The sequence below is a fragment of the Lepidochelys kempii genome, chromosome 3, assembly GCF_965140285.1.
Source record: "Lepidochelys kempii isolate rLepKem1 chromosome 3, rLepKem1.hap1, whole genome shotgun sequence".
Classification (NCBI taxonomy): Eukaryota; Metazoa; Chordata; order Testudines; family Cheloniidae; genus Lepidochelys; species Lepidochelys kempii.
In genome coordinates, this window is record NC_136382.1 from 139,149,560 (window position 1) to 139,169,703 (window position 20,144).

The 20,144-nt window shown below is 41.6% G+C and overlaps 2 protein-coding genes across 5 annotated transcripts in view; one reads left to right on the forward strand and one right to left on the reverse strand.

Annotated features, from left to right (window-relative positions):
• Positions 1-3,951, forward strand: part of FMN2 (formin 2) — a 244,572-nt gene extending 240,621 nt beyond the window's left edge. Inside the window, 2 exon segments of the mRNA XM_078852229.1 lie at positions 542-623; positions 2,123-3,951. Coding sequence (XP_078708355.1) covers positions 542-623; positions 2,123-2,149 — 109 coding nt within the window. The 3' untranslated portion in view covers positions 2,150-3,951.
• Positions 3,952-11,014: 7,063 nt separating this feature from the next.
• The window catches only part of GREM2 (gremlin 2, DAN family BMP antagonist), a 53,280-nt gene continuing 44,150 nt past the window's right edge, over positions 11,015-20,144 (reverse strand). For 3 of the 4 annotated variants that reach the window (XM_073335262.2, XM_073335263.2, XM_073335261.2), the window contains one exon: positions 11,015-13,851. In XM_073335262.2, coding sequence (XP_073191363.1) covers positions 13,344-13,850 — 507 coding nt within the window. In that variant the 5' untranslated portion in view covers position 13,851 and the 3' untranslated portion in view covers positions 11,015-13,343. Of the gene's footprint in view, positions 13,852-15,872; positions 15,981-20,144 lie in introns of those variants that run through there. The other variant, XM_078851941.1, reaches the window with a different exon arrangement.

Consider the following 20,144-nt stretch of genomic DNA (forward strand, 5'->3'; position numbering starts at 1 on the left):
AATATGAAAGCAAAGACTGGACATTTGTGTTGAATCGTTTCATAAGTTTCTGCCAAAATGAATTAAATCATTGGGTAAATAAAGGACAAACTGGGGAATAGCCACAATCAAGAGTGGCAAAGCTTTTGTTGGCAGTATGCAGACAGTGAAATGCAGACAGAAGTATAAACAATGAATGATGGAAATGCAGTTTCCAATATGTACACTTGCAAAGCAACTCTTTCTGTCAGACAGTATATTTTGTAACCATGATCTATTTATATCCTAATTTTAATGCTATGGTAGAGAATGTGATTTTTTACATACACTGATTAGAAGTGATTGCACCTTTCCTGGTAAATTATACAGTCGTCCTGATGGTATTGTAATAGCAAATACTACTTATAAATGGTATTTTGCAGACCACTGCATATTAGTTAATGGTGTGGAGGGGGGGAGTTACACATTTGTTGTCTTTAAACCTTAATCTTTGATTCACATATTGTGCTGTCTTGCAAACAGCTTTAACCCTTGAAATATTCATCACAATTTCTTTCTTCAGAGTTAAAGAAGCAGAGGAAGTGTGCAGACAGAAAAAGGGGAAATCGCTTTATAATATAAAGCCAAGACATGATTCTGGAATAGTAAGAATGGATTGCATTATTATTATTATTATACTGCTCCTGTTAACTTTTTCTTTGTTCTTTTTACATTTTGTATGTACGCTATCCTGACATATTTAGTTAATATTTATTTTTAAATGTGTCTGAATTTAGCATTTTTGTGAAAGGTGCCAGATTGACAACCCTGAAGTCCTATATTTATCCACAGAAGAGATACAGCTCAAGTAGTGGCAGTGAAAATTTCCCCACTGTGCCCTGCCAATGTGCCTCATCCCTTGAACCTGGAAGAGACGGACCTTTGTGGGTGAGGAGGTAGTTCAATCTCCAAACCCATCCAGTGCACAGCCCCACTGCTCAGACTTCCAATTGTGATGGGGGATTTTGTGATGAGGTCACCTGTCCCCTGGGAGTTGGACCTATTAGATGCCAGTGACTGTAAGTCACTACATACCTAGACTGGGTTAGAGACAGAGATCTAGAAAAAGAAGATACTCTACTTTTACTAATCTCTTGAGCTATATACAGCTCCCTATAAACTATGGCCTGGATCCTGAAGATACTTAGCATCGAAGACACATCTTCAGTTTTAAGCACACGAGTAATTCCTTTTAATTTCAGTGGTCATCTACTCAAATGGCTAAAGTTAAGTGCATGTATAAGCATTTTCAGGACATGGGCCTATTTTACAATGGCTGGATTTTTTTTCACAGCAGAAAATTAATCTGGTCCCTAATTTTCATAATGTCTGTCCATGCTTCTTTTTTGGCAATATTTAAAAATGAATGACTATTTCCTTGGTCATGTTTTTTTCCTAAAAACATGATTCCGTTTGGTTTGTATTTAATGCTATTTTATGAATCATTGTGACATGTGACACATGTCCTTGAAATGAAACGTTGTCATTTACCATAATCTCTCTGGCATAATCCAACACACGAAGAAAAGAATTATTGCTGTTGTTTCTCATTGTAACTGGCTGTGGTTAGTGACACAGGAAATGTAAATGAAGTAATAGCTTGGCTAGGAATGGTAACTAGATCTTAGTTTATCAACTTTATTTGTAATCACATCAAGATGTAGGTTTTAAAAACTTGTTTGGTTGGATTTTTCCACTTTGTAAGAATAAAATCATGCGGATTAATGGCATTCTTTAAGAACAGCCATGCATTTAAATAACATTTATAATTATTTGTATTGCTATTGTGCCTAAAAGCCCTAATTGGGGATCAGAACTCCATTGTGCTAGACACTGTACATACAACAAAAGGATGGACCCTGCCCCAAAATGCTTACAATATAAACAGAGTTACAAATAGTATTAAAAAGTAGATATTTCACAGACATGGTTAGCCATCTTGTATTTTAAATCTGTTTAAAACTGAGTTTGTTGCAGGGTGTTATAAGTAAACTATATATTGGATACACTTGATGATCAGCCTACATATCCCTGTGCTTTACATAGTTGCATAATACATATGTTTATATATGGTAACTTGTTTTCTTATGGTATTTCTTTTTAGAAAGCAAAGATAAGTATGAAGATCTGAGAGAAGAAAAGCAAAACCCATTGCCACTTGATCAGTAAAACTCAACGTGTCTGTTGGGGGCGGGAAAGGAAACTACATCATTCAGATCATTTGTTTTCTTCTTGGCCTTTCAAATTTGCTTTTTGTTCTCTAGAGTTTCTCACTGATAGAATGTGTAGTGTACGTTCATGAATGAATGTGACCACTGTAATGGAGTGCCCAGCAATAGACTAGTTATGGACATGAGACAAGTTCCCTATATCCCATGCCTCATTCTCCACCCAAACACTGGCATTTTGTAAAGTTTATGGTATAATACCAGTAGACCAAACCAGCATGCCTAAGAGGCAGCATCTGCATCAGTTCTGAATATGCTGAAAATTCTATTTAAAGTTGAACTTCACAAGAATGCTACTTGATACAGTAACATATTTCCATTCCTACTGGCAACATCTGTCTAACACAAATACTCTATGGCACTGCATTTAGATTAGGGAAAGAAATGTTACTTCTAGTGAATTGTTTGTATCCGTTTCACGTCGACATTTGTCGTTTGTATTTTGAATCGTTAAGTGCTGTTTATAAAGTATAATCAATGCTTTCTCAACTTGTTTGGTTGCCCTCCATGACTAAATATTTGTGGAACAAGATGTTTACCGTAACTATCTTTAAAATCGATAAGGCAGCATACTTTTTCTTCATCTTTTGCCAGATAGTGAGTAGTGGGAGGGGGAGTTGGAAAACCTGAACCAAAAACATTTAAGTGAAAAGCAGTAAACACAGAAGTACTTCAGAGCATAAAAGAGAAACTTAGGCACTTTAGCTTGCTAACATGTAAAGCAGCTCATTTGTATACAAAAAAACTTAAGGGGTATTACAGTTATATTGCTGATTATTTGAGTGATACAAGATTCTCAGGACTACCATGTTGCTATCCAGACTTCCTTTTTGAATTATCTTTTCAATTAATTTAAGATTCCCTTTATCAGGGATATTAAAAGATCTATCTAGGGATTGGCATTCGAGAATTACAGTAGTCAACTCTGGGGACAAAACAAAGGCTATTGACTAATTCATGTCAATTTCACATTTAACATCAGAGTCATAACATTTTCTCTCTAAGTAGTCCATACCATTGGCTAGGAGGCAATGGAAATCTGTGACTATGCTTTCCTTTTTAATCCACATGATTGATTTCTATTTGTGATCTGGAAATTAACCTAAGGATTTCTCAGTTTTGATTTGTTGAGCCAATAAAGACCCTCTGCCCTAGATATAACTACTGAGCCCAACATGAATTGGCCTTGTAACTGTTCTCTTCCAAAGCACTATTTTCTTGGAAACAGCAATGTGTGGAATGAATTGGGTTCACATGCTCACAATCTCTTAGCATCGAAGACACTAGCAGCATAAACTTCTGAGTGGCTTGAGGTTTAACCTGCTGGGGTGGATTATTCCCTGTCTAGCCTAGTAATATCATAAGACATTCCTGGTGGTCCAGAGGCAAATGTACTGTACCAGGTGTCATAAGGGCAATGTAAAATACAACCGCAGGAATCCATTGTTCTTCACGTATGCTAAGCACTAGAAAAGATGTTCTTCACTTGTGTGAAAAATAAGTCTCCTGTTGCTTGATAAAACTATGTGAAATTCTGTGTTCACGATAATTTCTGGCAAGAATATGATTACCGAGAATTGAGTTCTAAAATCATGTGGGGGTGGGAGTAATGTTACTTCTTGCAAAAGGGAAAAGAGATTATTTGCTGTTTATGAGTAACCTATGGAAAGTAACTTAAAAATAAAGTTTATTTTAATGGCACTGATTCAAACCCATGTTTGTATTTATGTAAACTATAGTCTTTTGCTCTTAACTTTTGCATTTATTTTTATTTACGTGCAAGGATACAGTCGCATGTTTTGGTTTTGTAGCCTTCCTGTTCCCTTCAGTACCTCCAGTATGTAAATGACCATACTAAATGAAATAATAGGATATCTAACAGAGATCGCTATGTGCAATACTGTATTTAGTGTTTCTACTTCAATTTTTTTAGAATGTTAATTTATATGAAAATAAAAGGAATAATGAAACAGAAGGTGCTTTTTTTTCTTCAGTGATCATTATGCTGTCTCAAGGAGGGCCCTGGCTCAGCAGAACTAGTGTGATTCACTTGTGGAAAGGGGTTACTCCTTATTCCTTAGCATGCGGGGAGAAGTTGTTGGGCAGCAAATCCACAGCTATATGGATATCTCCTTTATGCAGGGCCATGGAGGGACTTCTACAGCTCTATTCTATTTTATATAAGATCTCCTACTACTTTCACTGCATTGTATATGAGTGCCTTCCAACAGTGCATTAAGCAAGGTGACCATCATCTCTCATCTGGTTCATTCTCTCACTCTATGGCTGTGAAGCTGTTCTGTGGCCCAAATAGAGGATTCTTCCTTGTATCTAATCCCCAGTCCTTGGTTCCACATAGGATTTGTCCCTAAAAATATAGGGAAGCTAATAGTCTGGTGAAATGGATATTTGGACAAAGACTTTGTGTACCTACACAGATGCCTCGCTGCATATAAAATATGAAGCAGTTAATTAATACATCATCTAGTAATCTAGTGCCGCTACCATGTGCATCTCTCACTATTTCCGGCTGTAGTATAGAACCAGTTGCACATGTAACATGGATAACCCAAGTCACATCTGAGTGATCAGTTTCTAAAAACAGAGTTTCAAGAGGTGGCAGCAGCTGGTAGCAACGCAGAAGGACTTTTAGGATACAGGCAGCATGAATGGTTTTCTAACTTTTTCATATCCTTGGACCAATTCTTCCTTTTACACCATGCCTCCTAGTCCAGATTCCATACCTACTCCATTGTAATGATAGTGCTTGGTGAATTGGAAAAAGTAAAATCAATCATGGGTCTAGCTATTTATAGCACACCTCTCCTTGTTGGTGTTAGGACACCATTAAGGACACTAGATGTAAATATGGCTTATAAATGTGGTAGATGTGTCTAATTTGTTTAATTCTCCTCTCTGGTTACAAAAGATTATATCTAGCAATCTACCTTCATTGCCCGCCATTTGAACTAATATTATAGTACTCCTGTATCCAGGTCATGATGTAGCTTTACAGACCACTTGGAAGTTGGAAATACTCTGTAGTTTTAGAACCAATAGGTAACACTGGTCATAGACACCTTCCACATCAGCAATCCATCATACAGGTGCATTGCATGGTAATAAATGGGGGATAGTTTAGAGAGAGGATCCTTTCAGTCTTCTCAGCCAGGTTTGATACTGCAGTGCAGCATCTCAGAGAGGGGAAATGGACTTGCCTTTAAAATAAAATATAACAATACAGAATGAAGGGCTGATAAAGGTAAAAAGAGTGGCTGAATATCCCGAGTCCTTAATTTGGAGAAGCAGGAAGCCCTTTTGTCATACTTTCTTTGATGGGATACAGATGGATTTTTGGGGATGCTGAGATGCCTGCAACCAAAATATGGTTGACATATGAACTACAAGGTTTGAGGTTTTTTGTAGGTATTGACTCTTATGACAAGTTGCCTCATTGAAAACGTACTGGGCTCCCACAGGCCCCTCTGCGGAGCCTCACGTGACACCCCCCCCTTTGCCATGTCCAGTCTGCTGCTTGTGCCGGACAGCCCTGCTTATTCCCTGGAACCTGCATAGTGCAGCTCATTGCCCTCCATGCCATAATAAGTAACAACGAAATGCCACTCAAGCATCTTTGTCAGAATGACTCCGCTCTGGTGAAGTGAGGTGATGTGCATTTCTCTTTTTCAGGCTGTATAAATGCTAATTCACTTCGTAACGTATGCGGTTTAATTCTCTTTTTCAGGTTCGATCTTGTGAATTCCTCCAGTGCATTTGTACATTTATATGGCAACCACTTACCCCTTCAAGCTCCATTAGCATATGCAGAGAAAAAAGAATGGAGGCTTTGGGCTTCCTCCTGTATAAACTTAGCACTGCTGAATTCAGGAAGCAATGTGGCCTTGTTATATGTATTTAAATAGAGAATGTTCACGTGCAAAACTATTCGGTTTACATTGAGTCTCTGGCAAAGTCTGTAAGCACAAGAGATCAACAGAGAGCTAGAGATGGGGACAATACTTTGAGTAAAGAAATTACCCCACCTCACCCTTTTAATAAAGCCGAAGGGACAGATCCTCAAAGGTATTTAGTGCATTAACTCCCCTATTAAAATCAATGGCAGATACTCCAGCTCCTCAAAGGTACTTAGGAGCCTATCACACTTCAGTATCAACACTGCAATGCAGTGTTGAAATGAGGGTTTCTTTAATATAGCATCATGGGCCAAATTCACCGAGAAAGTGCTAAAGTTTTGTTAGCCTGGGACGTGTATCTCTGTATTTGTCACTCCAATTCCCAGCTCCTGGGAAAGACACTCTTGTTCTTAGGCAAGCTGAATGATAGGTGTTGCTGACAGCTACACTTAAATTGTGCTTCATCTTCTACTGTCTCCAGTTCCCCTGAAGTTTCTGCATCTTTCAGGGTAGCCAGGATTTTTTTTTCTTTGTCATTTCTCATCAGTCACCACTAGTGGCCACTCTCCAACATGCATTGGAACACCTAATGCCGAGGTATCTTGCCATCCAGTGGAATCATCAGCCTTGACTTAAATGCCCTGTATATTGTAGGGGGAGCATTAGGTGCCTAAGAAAAGGATTCTCGGAAGCCAGCAAGCTGAGCAGCGAGCTGAAGAAGCTACCCACCAGTGAAATGAAGAAAACAAGGGAAATAGTTAGGCCCCAACGGCTAAATCCCATTGACCTGGGTCTTGGAGCCTTGACTGACAGGCCACATCAAGGTTCCTCTCTGCTCAGGATTCTTAACCTCCTGGGGCTAGGGGCCTGAACCAGGTCAACCCTTTCTGGTGAAAAACCAGAGAGAGATTCCACTGACCAATTATAGCCAATTGCCCAGTAGTCAAAGCACTCACCTGAGATGTGGGATACCTGTTTGTTTGCAAATCTCTGTTCTGCCTGAGTTGGAGGAAGGATTGAACCCAGGTCTCCAGCAACCTTGGTGAGTACCCTGATCACCAGGCAAAAGGTATTCCTGGCACTCTCTAGCTATCTTTCCTGTGGAAGCTGTTCCACTTTGTGTTAAATAATTACATATTCACTGGGCCAGACAAAGGTTGATGCCACATCCTGACGATTAGACCACTCATCTGGGAGACCAGCTTCAAGTCCCTGCTCCCAATAAGGGAGCATGAGGTTTTTGAACCTGGCTCTTCTGCATCCCATGGGAGTGCCCACATTTAATAGCTTTTGGATAATGTGAGAAATCCTGGACTTAGTTGTCTTTTGTGTGCGTGGGGCAGGGGGGGAGTAGGTATGCGAAGAGCACACATTAAGCCAGTTGCTTCCAACATAAGTGTGAACAATTCTATTGCAGTCAATGGAATGGTTTGCACCTAGGGATTAGTGCCAAAAGGCATTTGGGCACCTGCCACATTAGCTAACTAGCTTCTAAAGCCAGAATATCTAAAACCCTGTTCAGCTGCTGCCTAATCCTGGAGATGCTTTCAGTCTCTAGGCACCCAAGTTTCCATTGGTAAAGGGTTAGGATTTGGGCATGTGCACTGATTCCTGAACCCAGCTCATGCTTAAGCCTCAAACTAGGGGTGCCCTCATGGGTAGGGCCCTGTCTGTGTTAAAAGTTATAAAGGCAAAAAAGGGCATAGGAACCTAGCTCCAGAAGGGGGCGGGGGGCATGGCTATGAACCCTGAGCAGAGTGCAGTGCTGGACTTCAGTGCCTAGGCCCAAAGGGGTTTAGGCCTCTAACTCTTATGGAACAGTGCCTAAACACATTTGAGGGGTTCAGCCCTAAGACCCTTGCCTCATCCCTACTGGCTAGCGTATGTAGCATTCCTCCCCCTGCCCTGGGGTGGCTTCTTAAGCTCCCCAGGCATTGCACAGGGAGCCTGTGTGGATCTAGGCCTTAGTAAATTTGGCACATTAGCTGCAAGATCAGCAGTCACTTGCAATGTTTTGGAGCCCACACGAATTTTCATGGTGAAAGCTGCATGAGGTACTCTATACTTTTACATTTCAATACATATTGCTCATAAGCCTGCCCAGCTGGAGTCTGTTCCTGATCATGCTCCCACACCTGAACCCTCTGCCCCAGGTCAGCATGCCCTCCCACACCCTAACTCCCTCCCAGAGTGTACACCCCCACCCCAGCCCAGTGAAAGTGGGTGGGGGAGAGCAAATCATGACAGGAGGGGAGATGGGGGTGGGGCACAAGGCCTCAGGGAAGGGGCATTTGGTTTTCATGAGACTAAAAAGTTGGCTAATGGTGTAGTACCTAATTACTCATGGTACTACACAACATGAATAAACCTAAGATCCTCACCGTTCATGGGTACAGCTGTGAGCTCTGGTATCATGATTGGCAGATTTTTTTTACCCTACAGTGATGTGAAAAATACACAGCTTAGTTTGTTGCAACGGTTTTCAGATTTGGCTGCTCTTTTACCAGCGACACTGCAGCTGAAAGTTCCAGCCTTGCTTTACGCCCCCTTACTTAAGCAAATTGCATCATTCTAAATTATTGCTTCCATGCCTGATATACAGATGTGGCTCACTGAGAATGAGAATTCCAGTGTGGCTTTTATAAGTGGTTATAAAAGGCTTGTGTTGTTTTGCGTTGCAAATTGAAACCTTCAGGCCGTATGGTACTTCAATGACTATGTGTCTAGTGATTTAACAGTACTTAGCACTTTCATCCCTATCTCAGAGCACTTCACAAAACTAAGTATTAACAAACCTACTTTTACAGATGAAGAAACTGAGGCAAAACTTTTTTTTTTAAATTAATACTTACATGGTTGTAATCACCATAGTGTCTGAGCCCCGTCATATTTTGGTTTTCTTACCTCCCCTGTGAGGTAGGGAAGTACTAATATCACTCATTTCTGTGCTTTTAAGGCTCTCAGAACACCCCTAAAGCAAGAGAAACTGATGAATGTGGGTGTGTACACACACACACCCCTACCTACAGCTGCAGGTAGCCTGAAACAGTAACTAAGGCATGTTTGCAGTAGAGGTTTGTACCTGGAGTTAATGGACTGCCAGTTAGCATGTGAGTAAAGGCTCTTCTGGGCCCTCTGCAATCATCTGTAGTTCAGCCTAGGCTCATCCCACATGAGTTCATGTTTCAAAACTCTAGTGTAGATATACCCAAGAGGTAGGCAATGACATATTAATCCCAAATCAGGGCCCTGTGGAGTCCGTAATTCTATGATGACTATATGGCATGTTTTCAAGGTGTCACAGAATGTGCAGCTGGGTATCCAGTGTTTATTCTATTTATCTGGAAGGATCTGCCATGCTCTCCCCATACTTCTTGGGGGAAGATAATCCCTTTATCTTTGCACTTATCAGGTAGCTGGAGGCTGGAAAGGCATAGCTAGGGCTAGATCCATCCAAAGAGGGATTTAGGTTCCTTAACCCCAAATTTAGATCCTCAAAACCCCTGCTCAGCTGCTAAATCCTGACCGCTAGCTCACAGTTAAGCCCCAACAGGATTCTCAAATGAGATTTTACCCCACTCCACCTATCACACCCAAGGAACCTAATCCCGTAGGCATGCTCTGAGCTCACCTAGCCAAGGAGAGAAAAGGTATCCCTTTGTAACCTTTACTTACTGGCTAAAGTGCTCACACAGAAGAGACCAAGGTTCAAACCTTGACTCTACCCAATACAGAGCAGGGGCTTGATTGAACCCAGGCCTATGACCCCCTACCCCGGGTGATGGTTTTCCCTCAGTTTCTGCAGGTGAAGCTGTTCTACCTTATAAAAACAACTTGAATAATCACTGGCCCAGAAGGCAGGTGGGGAAAATGACTCTGTAGCATGGTGGTTAGGGCACATACCACCTTTCTCAGCATTCCCAAGTGACTACTTAGGTGTGTCAGACGCAAGTTCTGCTAACGGAGATTCTTCTTGCACTCAAGTAGCTAAGACCCATCCCTTTTGAAGCAGGATCTGAATCATTAAGTTTATTAAATGAAATAAGCAGCCCCCTCAACACTTACAGCTACCTTAGAACAAGGTGCTCTATGATGCATCTTGAAGGCAAAATGTATTTGGCTCACACACACACACACAAAAAAAATCTTACTTTGGAAGTTAAACTAACCCTTATAAAGTGTAAGTTTCACAAGTCTCTGTTTGGTTTCATTCCAACTGACTATTATAAAAGACATTTTGCCAAAGGCTGTTAAACTTGGAAGAATTTATTTTGTGGAGGACAAATGGCAAGCAGCGGGAGAGCCACACACTCCTGACACCTGCTATGCAACCATCTTCTCTCCAGTTCAACCCAATCACTAGAAATCTTGGCCACTCTCTTCCTTGCAATATCAGGGCAAGTGCATAAGGCAACCCTTTACTTCCTTAGAAAGGCCATCTGCATTGTGGGTAGCACCATGTAGGCTGAAGCATGACACAGGACAGCCTCTGTGGACAGGCAGGCCAGCCATTGGTGGAGCTTTAGCTCCGCCCTCACAAGTCATTGGCCAGCATAGCTGAACCAGCATTTGAGAGTGGGATGTTATTTACCACACATAGGGCTAGTGAATGTTATTGCCCCTCCTCATTTCCAAGCAAGAAGGTAACTCAAGAGCAGGTTGTAACTGTCTTGTTCCCACACGCTCCCAAGGTAGCACAAATACATATAGTCTTTTGTCCGAGTCTTGTGGCAAATTCGAAATGGAGCCCTCGCAGAACCGGAGACTGAGCCAATACACCATCAGTTAAAATAGTGGTAAGAGATTCTGAAGTTAGAAGCAAAGCCCACACACCTGGAATCCATATAACCCTAGAGTATCTTTATTTGTTCTATAATTTAACAGTACACCTATAAAATAATTATAGCATTTCTTCATTTTTTTTGTTTTCATTTATAAAACAAGAATTAAATACAGTTTGAACCATTACAAGCTCTATTCAGTTTTTACATACAAACAGCCCCAAGGAGGAGCTTCATGCTGCAGCATATTCATATTGCAAGTTGGTGAGAAACCCTGCTTGGGTGTAGCTTAATAAGCATTCTTGCATATTTTTCCTTAAATAATTTGTAGAGTTAATATAATTAAGAAGGGCCCAGAGAATTTCTATCTAGTTTTAACCACATGGGCCTGGCTTTACAATCTCTTCCTTCAAGGACACACTCATAATCCTAGAACCCTAATGGGTTGCAGGCATTTCAAACTCCCTCTCTACTGTCAAAAAGCTCCCAATAACCTAGATTCAGCAGTGCCCATTTGTATGGCTGACAGTGTAGCAGTACCAGCCTCTAAAGCAAGCCCTAGACTAGGAGTCTCCCTTGGCAGCTCTGACATTGTGTAACAACAAGGCAGAAAATACATGCAATGTAGCTGTAACAATGTAGGGATAACATACCTACCCGATCCCATCCTCCCTGTGCCAATCCCCATAAACCGATTGGTGAGCTCTAGCAGAGATCAGTACCAAAAGCCTCTTAAAGCAGCCTGCCTCACATAATAGTGAACTATGCCATTGAACTCATAGCTGGCAACAGTTTGTAACACTTTTAACCCTTTGGATTGGTCATTCCTAAAGACGTTGCCAGAGAAGTGCTCCACAGGCTGATTTCACTAGCCCAGAAGTATTGCAGATGCTAAGCTATAAGACATGCAACAAGGTCACACATTAGTCTCTTGTATTAGTTTCTGTGCTCTTTGATTAACTTGCTGCATTTAAAGAGAAGACATTACAGCCACTGGTCTTACACATCTGAACTGGAACATACTGAATATACAAACATGCTAAAGTTTGGTGAGTGAGTAACTTACTATGTACTTTAAACGAATTGAAATATCCATCGATTCATTATACCCCTATATCAAAAATGTAATGGGGCAACAGTGCTGCAGTAGTTACAACAGCTTATTCCCGCCCAATTTGTAAAGGATGGGACAGAACCCTTTCTCATTTCTGTAGCTGTGACCACATTCTACAATCACTTGCTAGCCTACTCTTCCCTCAACGTGACAAAGGTCACTTGATTCCCATTCGCTGTGTGGAAGATGCCACTCCCGACACCTGAAGAAACTGATATGTAAGGCAGCTTTTGTATTCAAAGCAACAATGACTGCAATCTGTCCTTTGTGCTGCAATGCTTTAATAACTTAAGTGAAATACTGCTCCTACAACTGTTTTAATACCCTCCCCGCAAACCCACCCCTTGCAGGAATAAATACACAGTAATAACTGGATGGGTTTCGGAACAAACTAAGGCAGAATCTACTGAAAGCCCACTCAAAACCTGTCAGTTTCATGTCAGGTGACTGACCTAGCAATCAAGTCTATTTACTCAAAAACACTTTAATCTAATCTTCGGAATATTCTGCCACAAGAAAAATATACATGGCTAGGTCTAATAATATTTTAAACAATTTTACTATAGCTAGGTTACAAAATAAACATTGCCGTAGAGACTGTGTGTGTGATATAGTCAAATTGCAACAGCACAAGAATCCATCTTCAGTCTGTTGACGGAAAAGCAGGGGCTGCTGAGAGAGCTGTGGCTGGCCTAATGTTCCCTCTCCCCATGCTTATCTCCATCTCAGACAAGGAGTGCAGAGCCATTCTGTCATCCAACGTGAGAGTTCCTGGATCAGGCTCACTGCCCCTCCCTTTCTTTGAGCACTGTACTGTATCCCAAAGCTGCACCTCACAGCCGCAGGTGGCAGCACCAAGCACTTAAATAGGAGGGTGAAAAGCTCCAGACTGAACACTGAGTGAGACGGAAAGGTAGCGAGACACATTTTCTTCCCACAGAAAGGACTGGAGTGTAGGGCAGAGGGTTTTTCCCACATAGTGGGAAATGCTGGATTCAGCCATCGCTCACCTAGATGATCATCAATCCCAAATTCGGAGAGGCCAGCTCCACCCTTAAAGATACAATTGCAAGATGATTAGATCGGAAATATGCTGAGGTTTTATGGCAAGGTGCCTAACATAGCCCAGGCCAAGCTTTATTTCCAGTAGGCAAATGACAAGTGAGCCTTCCCTGCTAGAGAGATGCATCCTGAAGAAAGAAAACCAGACAATGAGTCTGCTCAGGGAAGAGGAGAGACAGCAGCAAATCCGATGGGGTGATGCCAAGCAGTAGCCAGATACTTGCTTTCACTGTTTGTCAGAGTTGCTGAGGTTCACAGACATACACCTGCACTGCTTGACTTTCTGGATTTTCTTGAGTCTGAAAGGTGGATCCAGCTCAGGGCACTCCAGCTCCACAGTGAAGGAGGTGACTTTCTGAGGCTTGCAGAAAGCACAGGACTGGAAGGATTCCTCATCCTTTTTCACGTGCCGGGGGATGTAGAAGGAGTTGCACTGGCCATAGCAGAAACGGTTGATGATGGTGCGGCTTATGCAGCCCTCCTCGCTGACTGTCTGCCGCAGGGGTTGGGTTTTGCACCAGTCACTTTTAAGGTACTTCCTCTCAGTGACCACCAGGGCCTCCTGGCTGGAGGCCAGTACTTCTTTGTTCAGATGCTGCCTCCTCTCCGAGTTGTTGCTTGTGCTATCTTTGTAGGGAGATGGAATTGCTCCTGCAGGTCGGTTTTTCCTGGTATCTGTTACTTTAACCAAGGCCGCCACCAGAAAAACAGATAAGGCAAGTTTCCAGAGCATCCTGCAAGAATAATACAAGTGACGGTTAGAAGACATAACACTTCAGCACAATTTGCCTTTATTTTATCAGCACAGATATTTTCCCATCACAGCAGCAGCTAGACAGTGTTCACTAAAGAATTGTAGATATGGCTATTATACTCTTCATTCACCTTAGGAGAAAGGAAATGTTTTCTATTTGCCATAACTTAAGTCTGTTTCTTCTGCCCCGTTGAAGAAATCCCTGCCATCATGTCTAAAATCATCAAGTGTTGGACACAGGACATGGCAATGAAGAAATGAAGGGACCAGTAGATTATCTAGTCTGACCTCCTGCTTAACACAGGCCACAGAATTGTATCCAGTTACTCATGTATTGAGCCCAATATACAGATTTATTTCATTGTATTTAAGTCTACATAGTTTATTAATGGAGCTGGGATATTAAGATTTAACATCTGTTTAGTTCCCTAGCAGAACGGCTAGTTTTTAGCGCTCAATGGTCACCAAGTATGCCAGCAGGATGGGTTTCTGGCCACTGGGAGACACAGCCCGGCCAAGACTCACCTACAGTAAGAATTCGCTACTTCTTCCAAACCTTTTAACTACCATTTTCTCATTGATAAATTGATCATTTTGCCACCTTATGGGTAAACTGCGCAAACCATCAGTTAACAGAAGCTAGACCTGAACTAACTTCTCCCCACCAGGAACAACTGGGAGACCAGTTGGCTAAGTTTCACAAGTCAAATAAGGTCTGCCAATCTCCTGAAAGCCCATCTGTGCAACCCCAGTCAGATGGGAAAGAAATAAAGTAAAATGCGACTTCACAGTATATAATCCTGTTTCAAGCTTTGGGGTTCCAATTCTAGTCTAGTTCCAAATCATAATACAGTCAGCTATCAAGCGGTGTCTACCAGAATAATCTCCTTCACATTTCTTCTGAAGTTTCTGGGGTTTTATGTATTTTGCTGTCAGAGTGAACTTATATATTCCCGAGTGGCTCTAAGCAGCCACAAAATTGAAAGACAACAAATGCACAACTATTACGAGAAAATATACAAGTACAATACATTGTTAATCTGTTGGACTCATTGCTACAAGGTCCTTCAGGTGAATAATTTAGTATGATTAAAAGAGAAGCACACATATATGGATAAGACTTTTTTTTTTTTTTTTTTTTTTTTACAAAGAATAAGCCAGTCACTAACTGAGACATTAAGAAATTTTCCCAGTTAGCAGATTATTCCATAATTGTCCATTACAGTTTCCTGCATCTGGAACTGGCCACTGTTAGAGACAGGCCACTGGATTTCATGAACCAGTCATTTGATCCAGTCTGGCAAGTCTTATGTTCCTGAAGGTCATCACTCTCTGTAGGAGGAAGTTAGGCCACCTGTACAGAATTCCCTTTGACACGTTAGGCCTAAACCTTCACAACACCCTCAAAAGTATTTCTGAGGAAATAGGAACAAGAAAATGTACGGCAATAGAGACACAAGTGACAGTTTCCTCTGATTTAGTACTGAAATGATCCAGTATGGTATAAGGAGATGCTGGGCTTTGGAGTTGGTAGGGACACGTACACATCTACCCACACCCCCCTAAATTAGCAAATAAACAAACTGGCTTGCAAAGGTACTGAGTGTCCATTGATCTCTTTGGTGCTTTAAATAAATGGCCTATTTTCAGCATGCTTAACATTCAGCACATTAATACTCAGATGAAGACTGGATAAAACTCTTGGAAAAGGTTCTCTGCAGATTCACCACCATGACCACTGGATGTCAACCCTGGTATCCAAGCCAAAACCTAATCAGATAGCTACAGTCCCACATTTAGTTTCAGTTTGATATAGGTATCCCACACTTCCTCAAACTGATCTCACATTATTGTGCACTTGTAGCCGCACTCCAGTAATGGGTGAAATAATCTATCCCCATGTTGTTTATGAACGTGCATTCTCCACATGGCTCATGACACATACAAAGCCCCACAAACAATTACAACTTCATGTCAGACAGACAGAGCCACTCCACTTACCCTATTGCTCTGTCCTAAACTAGGAGGTCCAAGTGTTGTGCATCCTTTTAGATCACCACATTTCTAACCACATGGGTGCCTCTTCAGAGCCGTGCTAACCTGCAAATCACTCCCTCTTAAACCCAGGCACTGTAAGCCGCACAAACTGTATTCAAGAAAACAAAAGGTACATACAACCTGGTGACAGAAACATTCCATGCACTATATATTCCAGGTAACCACCACAAAAAAGAAAAGAAACCTCAATGAAAGCACAGCAGCATTTTGGAGAAGCCTACTCTATAGGTGCAAAAGTAACATGGTGAATGTTAAGTTGATTTTGTTTCTGAATAGGCTGGGTCCACTGAATATAGGCAGCTGGCAATAATGGGCCAGAGCCTCAGACCCAGTTCCGTTCCACCCAAGATTCACAAAGGGGATTTAATCTGGCCACAACTGGCCAGGTGAGCATTCCTCCAGCAAAGGGGAAAAATCTCAATTAGCATAAAGGCAGTGGAGCCCATCTTCACACCATTCTTACCTGCAGTATAAAAGTAGAGCAGAGGAAAGCTTCCCTAGGACAATTCTCAGAGGGCATAAAGCTGCTTAAGGACCATAGCCAGCTGTTATAAGTGAAAGCAGAAGCCCCTACAATGCTGTAACTTACATAAGAGCTGGAGCTAGGGCACCTTGACAAACAAGGAGGTGTAACTTGTTCCCTGGCCCCACCCATTGCCACGTGTGTCTTGGTGCAGAAAAGAATTGCGCCTGATGTCTTTGGTTCAGCTGCATTTCTACTGCATGTGTTGAATTTGGAACTGTGAGATAGTGGACACTAGATCAACTTTGGGTTCTTAAAAACTCATGGAAACATACATAAATCATGAGATTAAAAAAAAATGTTTATAGCTACAATGATCTATGGAGTCATAATATTCCCGTGAAAAATAAGCCCTGCCTTCTAACAAGCCATCAGGCCTCCATCACATGCCCTACAAAAAAGTGAGCTGTGGAAAGACAAAGTTTTGACTTCTAGTGATTTGCCTTTAAAATAAAAAGGAGCCTCCTGACTTTAAACCAGGAAACACAGCTTATAAAGTCAGGCTCCTCCTTTGCTATTCATTGTCATGGCATTTTGCAGCTGTTAAGGAGCAACTACTGCAGGAATAACACCAAGTCAGATGAGGTCTGATGGTATAACGTGTGGGGGGAGGCCCTACCCTGCTGCCAGAAGTCACACTTATTGATTAGAGGTTAAACATCACTTAGAAAAATATAATCATAATGAGTTCTCCCCCAAGGTTGGCTGCTACCATCAGCGCCCACAAGAGTCCTGGCATAAGGACTATCTCCTAAGATCTAGCTCCCTTTGATAGAAGGCTAGTCATAGAACGTCAGGGTTGGAAGGGACCTCAGGAGGTCGCCGTCTAGTCCAATCCTCTGTTCGAAGCAGGACCAATCCCCAACCTCTTGAATCTGTGGTGAAGAGGGAGAGAGAAGTTTAATAAGCCATATCTACTCCAGTGAGTTAGCAGGAACGCAGGGCTTGTCTACACAAGCAGCGCTGCAGCTGTGCCACTGCGGCGTGTCTGATGAAGACGCTGTACGCCGACAGGAGACAGCTCTCCCACTGACGTCACAAAAACCACCTCCGGGAGAGGCAACAACGACGTCAGCGGGAGCAGCTCTCACACCAACATAGCGCTGTCCACATCAATGTGTCACTTATGTCGCTCAGGGATGTGGGGTTTTTTTGGTTTGTTTTTTGTTTTTTTTTTTAAAACACCCTGAGTGAAAGTTATCCTGACAAGAGTGCTAATGCAGGCATGGCCTAAGTAGCCGCGATTTGCGGCATTCCAACACCTTCTAACAGGGTGGGACATCATCAGACCCCTCCCACTCTATTGTTAGAGGGCTACAGTGGCAGCTTGCCAGGAGAACACGCATTTAAGCTTGTATATATTTGTAAGACGTGAACAATGCTATTATCAGAAACTCAGATTCAGTGAAATTCTAGCCATTGCAGTCAATAACTGTTTTTACCAAGACGTCACCCATTTATGCTCATCTGTCTCTCTGTAGACTTCCTGGTCCCTTGGCACTGGATCTTCCAGACCCTTGTAAAGGTTAGTTGATAATTAAGGTTAATTTATTTGTAACTTATTGAAGTATTCAACTTAGCTCTGTAGTGAGTCAAACACAATACATGTAGCCATCTAGGAACTTCCAGCTTACATATTATAATTAGAGCTGGTCAGAAATGTTCCAATGGAATGTTCTCCTGGCAGAACACACTGATTTGGCAATAGCAACGTGGGAACATATTGATTTCAAAATTTCATTGGAAAGATGTCTAGTTTCCTGTCAGCTCCCCCTGCTTGCTCCTCAGCAGCTCACCTGGTAAGACCCAGCTCCCCAGGCAGTGGTTTTCCAACCTTGCCAGCTCCTCATTTCCTGGAAGGGGAGTGGGCAGGCTGCCTGGCTCTCTGTCTACTAGCTGAGTAGGCATGGAACTCTTCCACAAACACCTTAGATATTTTTTCCCCAAAACTGACTATTGAATGGGAAAAAAAAAAGTCAAAATCTTCAGCGTATTTTGGGGAACAGAAAGTCCTGTTCCAGCTCAGCTCTAATTATGTTCTGTAATCTTAAGAAGCCACGTTTAAACTGTGATAACACAGCTAAGAGGACAAATTCAATCCTTGGATGTATAGGAATGGTAACAACAAACAGAAAGAGAGAGGTGTAATTACCTGTGTGTGGGCATAATGGAATACTGGGGCCAGTTCTGGTGTCTGCACTTCAAAAAGGCGGTTGAAAAACTTGAAAGGGTTCACCAAAGAGGCACAAGAATGATTCTGGAAAACCTTTTCACAGTGAAACACTAAAAAAGACTGATCTGTTTAGCTTATCAAAGAGGAGATATGATAAATGTCTATTCTATAAATACATACCTGAACCCTCTTCAATTTATCAACATTTTTCTTGAATTGTGGACATCAGAACTGGACACAGTATTCCAGCAGCAGTCACCCCAGTACCAAATATAGAGGTTAAGAAAAAACCCTCTATTCCTACTTGAGATTCTCCTGTTTATGCATCCCAAAATTGCATTAGATCTTTTGGCCACAGCATCACACCTAGATAATTAGTTGAACATGAGTTCTACCACAATCCCCAAATATTTTTCAGTCACTGTGTCCCCGTATAGAGTCCCCCATTCTGTAAGCATGGCCTGCATTCTTTGTTCCTAGTTTTATACATTTATATTTAGCAATATTAAAATGCACATTGTCTGCTTGTGCCCAGGTTACCAAGCAATCCAGATCACTCTGAATCAGTGACCTGCCCTTTTCATTATTTACCATCCCCTAATTTGTGTGTCATCTGCTAACTTTATCAGTGACAATTTTACATTTTCTTGCAGATCACCGATAAAAATGTTAACTAGCATATGGATAAGAACAAATCCCTGCAGGACTCCCACTGGAAACACACCAACTTGTTGATGATTCCATGTTTACAATTATAATTTGACACCTATCAGTTGACAAGTTTTTAATCCTTTTAATGCATACCATGCCTGTGTTATGCAAGTGGTCTGACTCGATGATCCCTTCTAGCCTTCATATCTAGAACTCGAAAGGGATATGCACATGGGGCCATAATTAAGGTCAGCCATTCAACTTTAAAATTTTGGGATCTCTATTATGGAGAGGTTTACTTTTCAACCTTTGTTTTGCTTTAGGGCTAGAATGAGGAGAGAAGTTATGTATTTTAATATATATGCATGTTATTTATATATTCAGACCTTTAGCCATTAATCTTTCCTCAGTATTTAAGATGAGGTAGTACTTCTGTTAAAGGAAGAGACAGAAAATAAATTTGGAAATAACATGCCAAGTTCTAGCACTCAAAATAGGTGTGCGAAGCAAAGAATTCCTATTCTTTGCCATGGAGACAAAACGCTACTTTCTTCATTTTTTTTTTATTAGTTCCATTTGATTTTGGAGATTAGTTGAACTAAAGATGCCCAGTCAGGGACCTTTGTATGAAGAAAGGATCCAGTGCTACCTTCTCACATTAAGATCTCCTTTGGCGACTTCTGTGCTTCTGTTATTTCATAGTAGCAGCATGAAGTCATCCGAGCACTGTACTGTATCCATCTTGTTGCAATGGCACTGGCCTTTATGCTAGAAGACCGTTCCAACCCTGATATTCTATGAAATGGTGGAAAGGGACCTCAGGAGGTCATCTAGTCCAACCCCCTGCTCAAAGCAGGACCAATCCCCA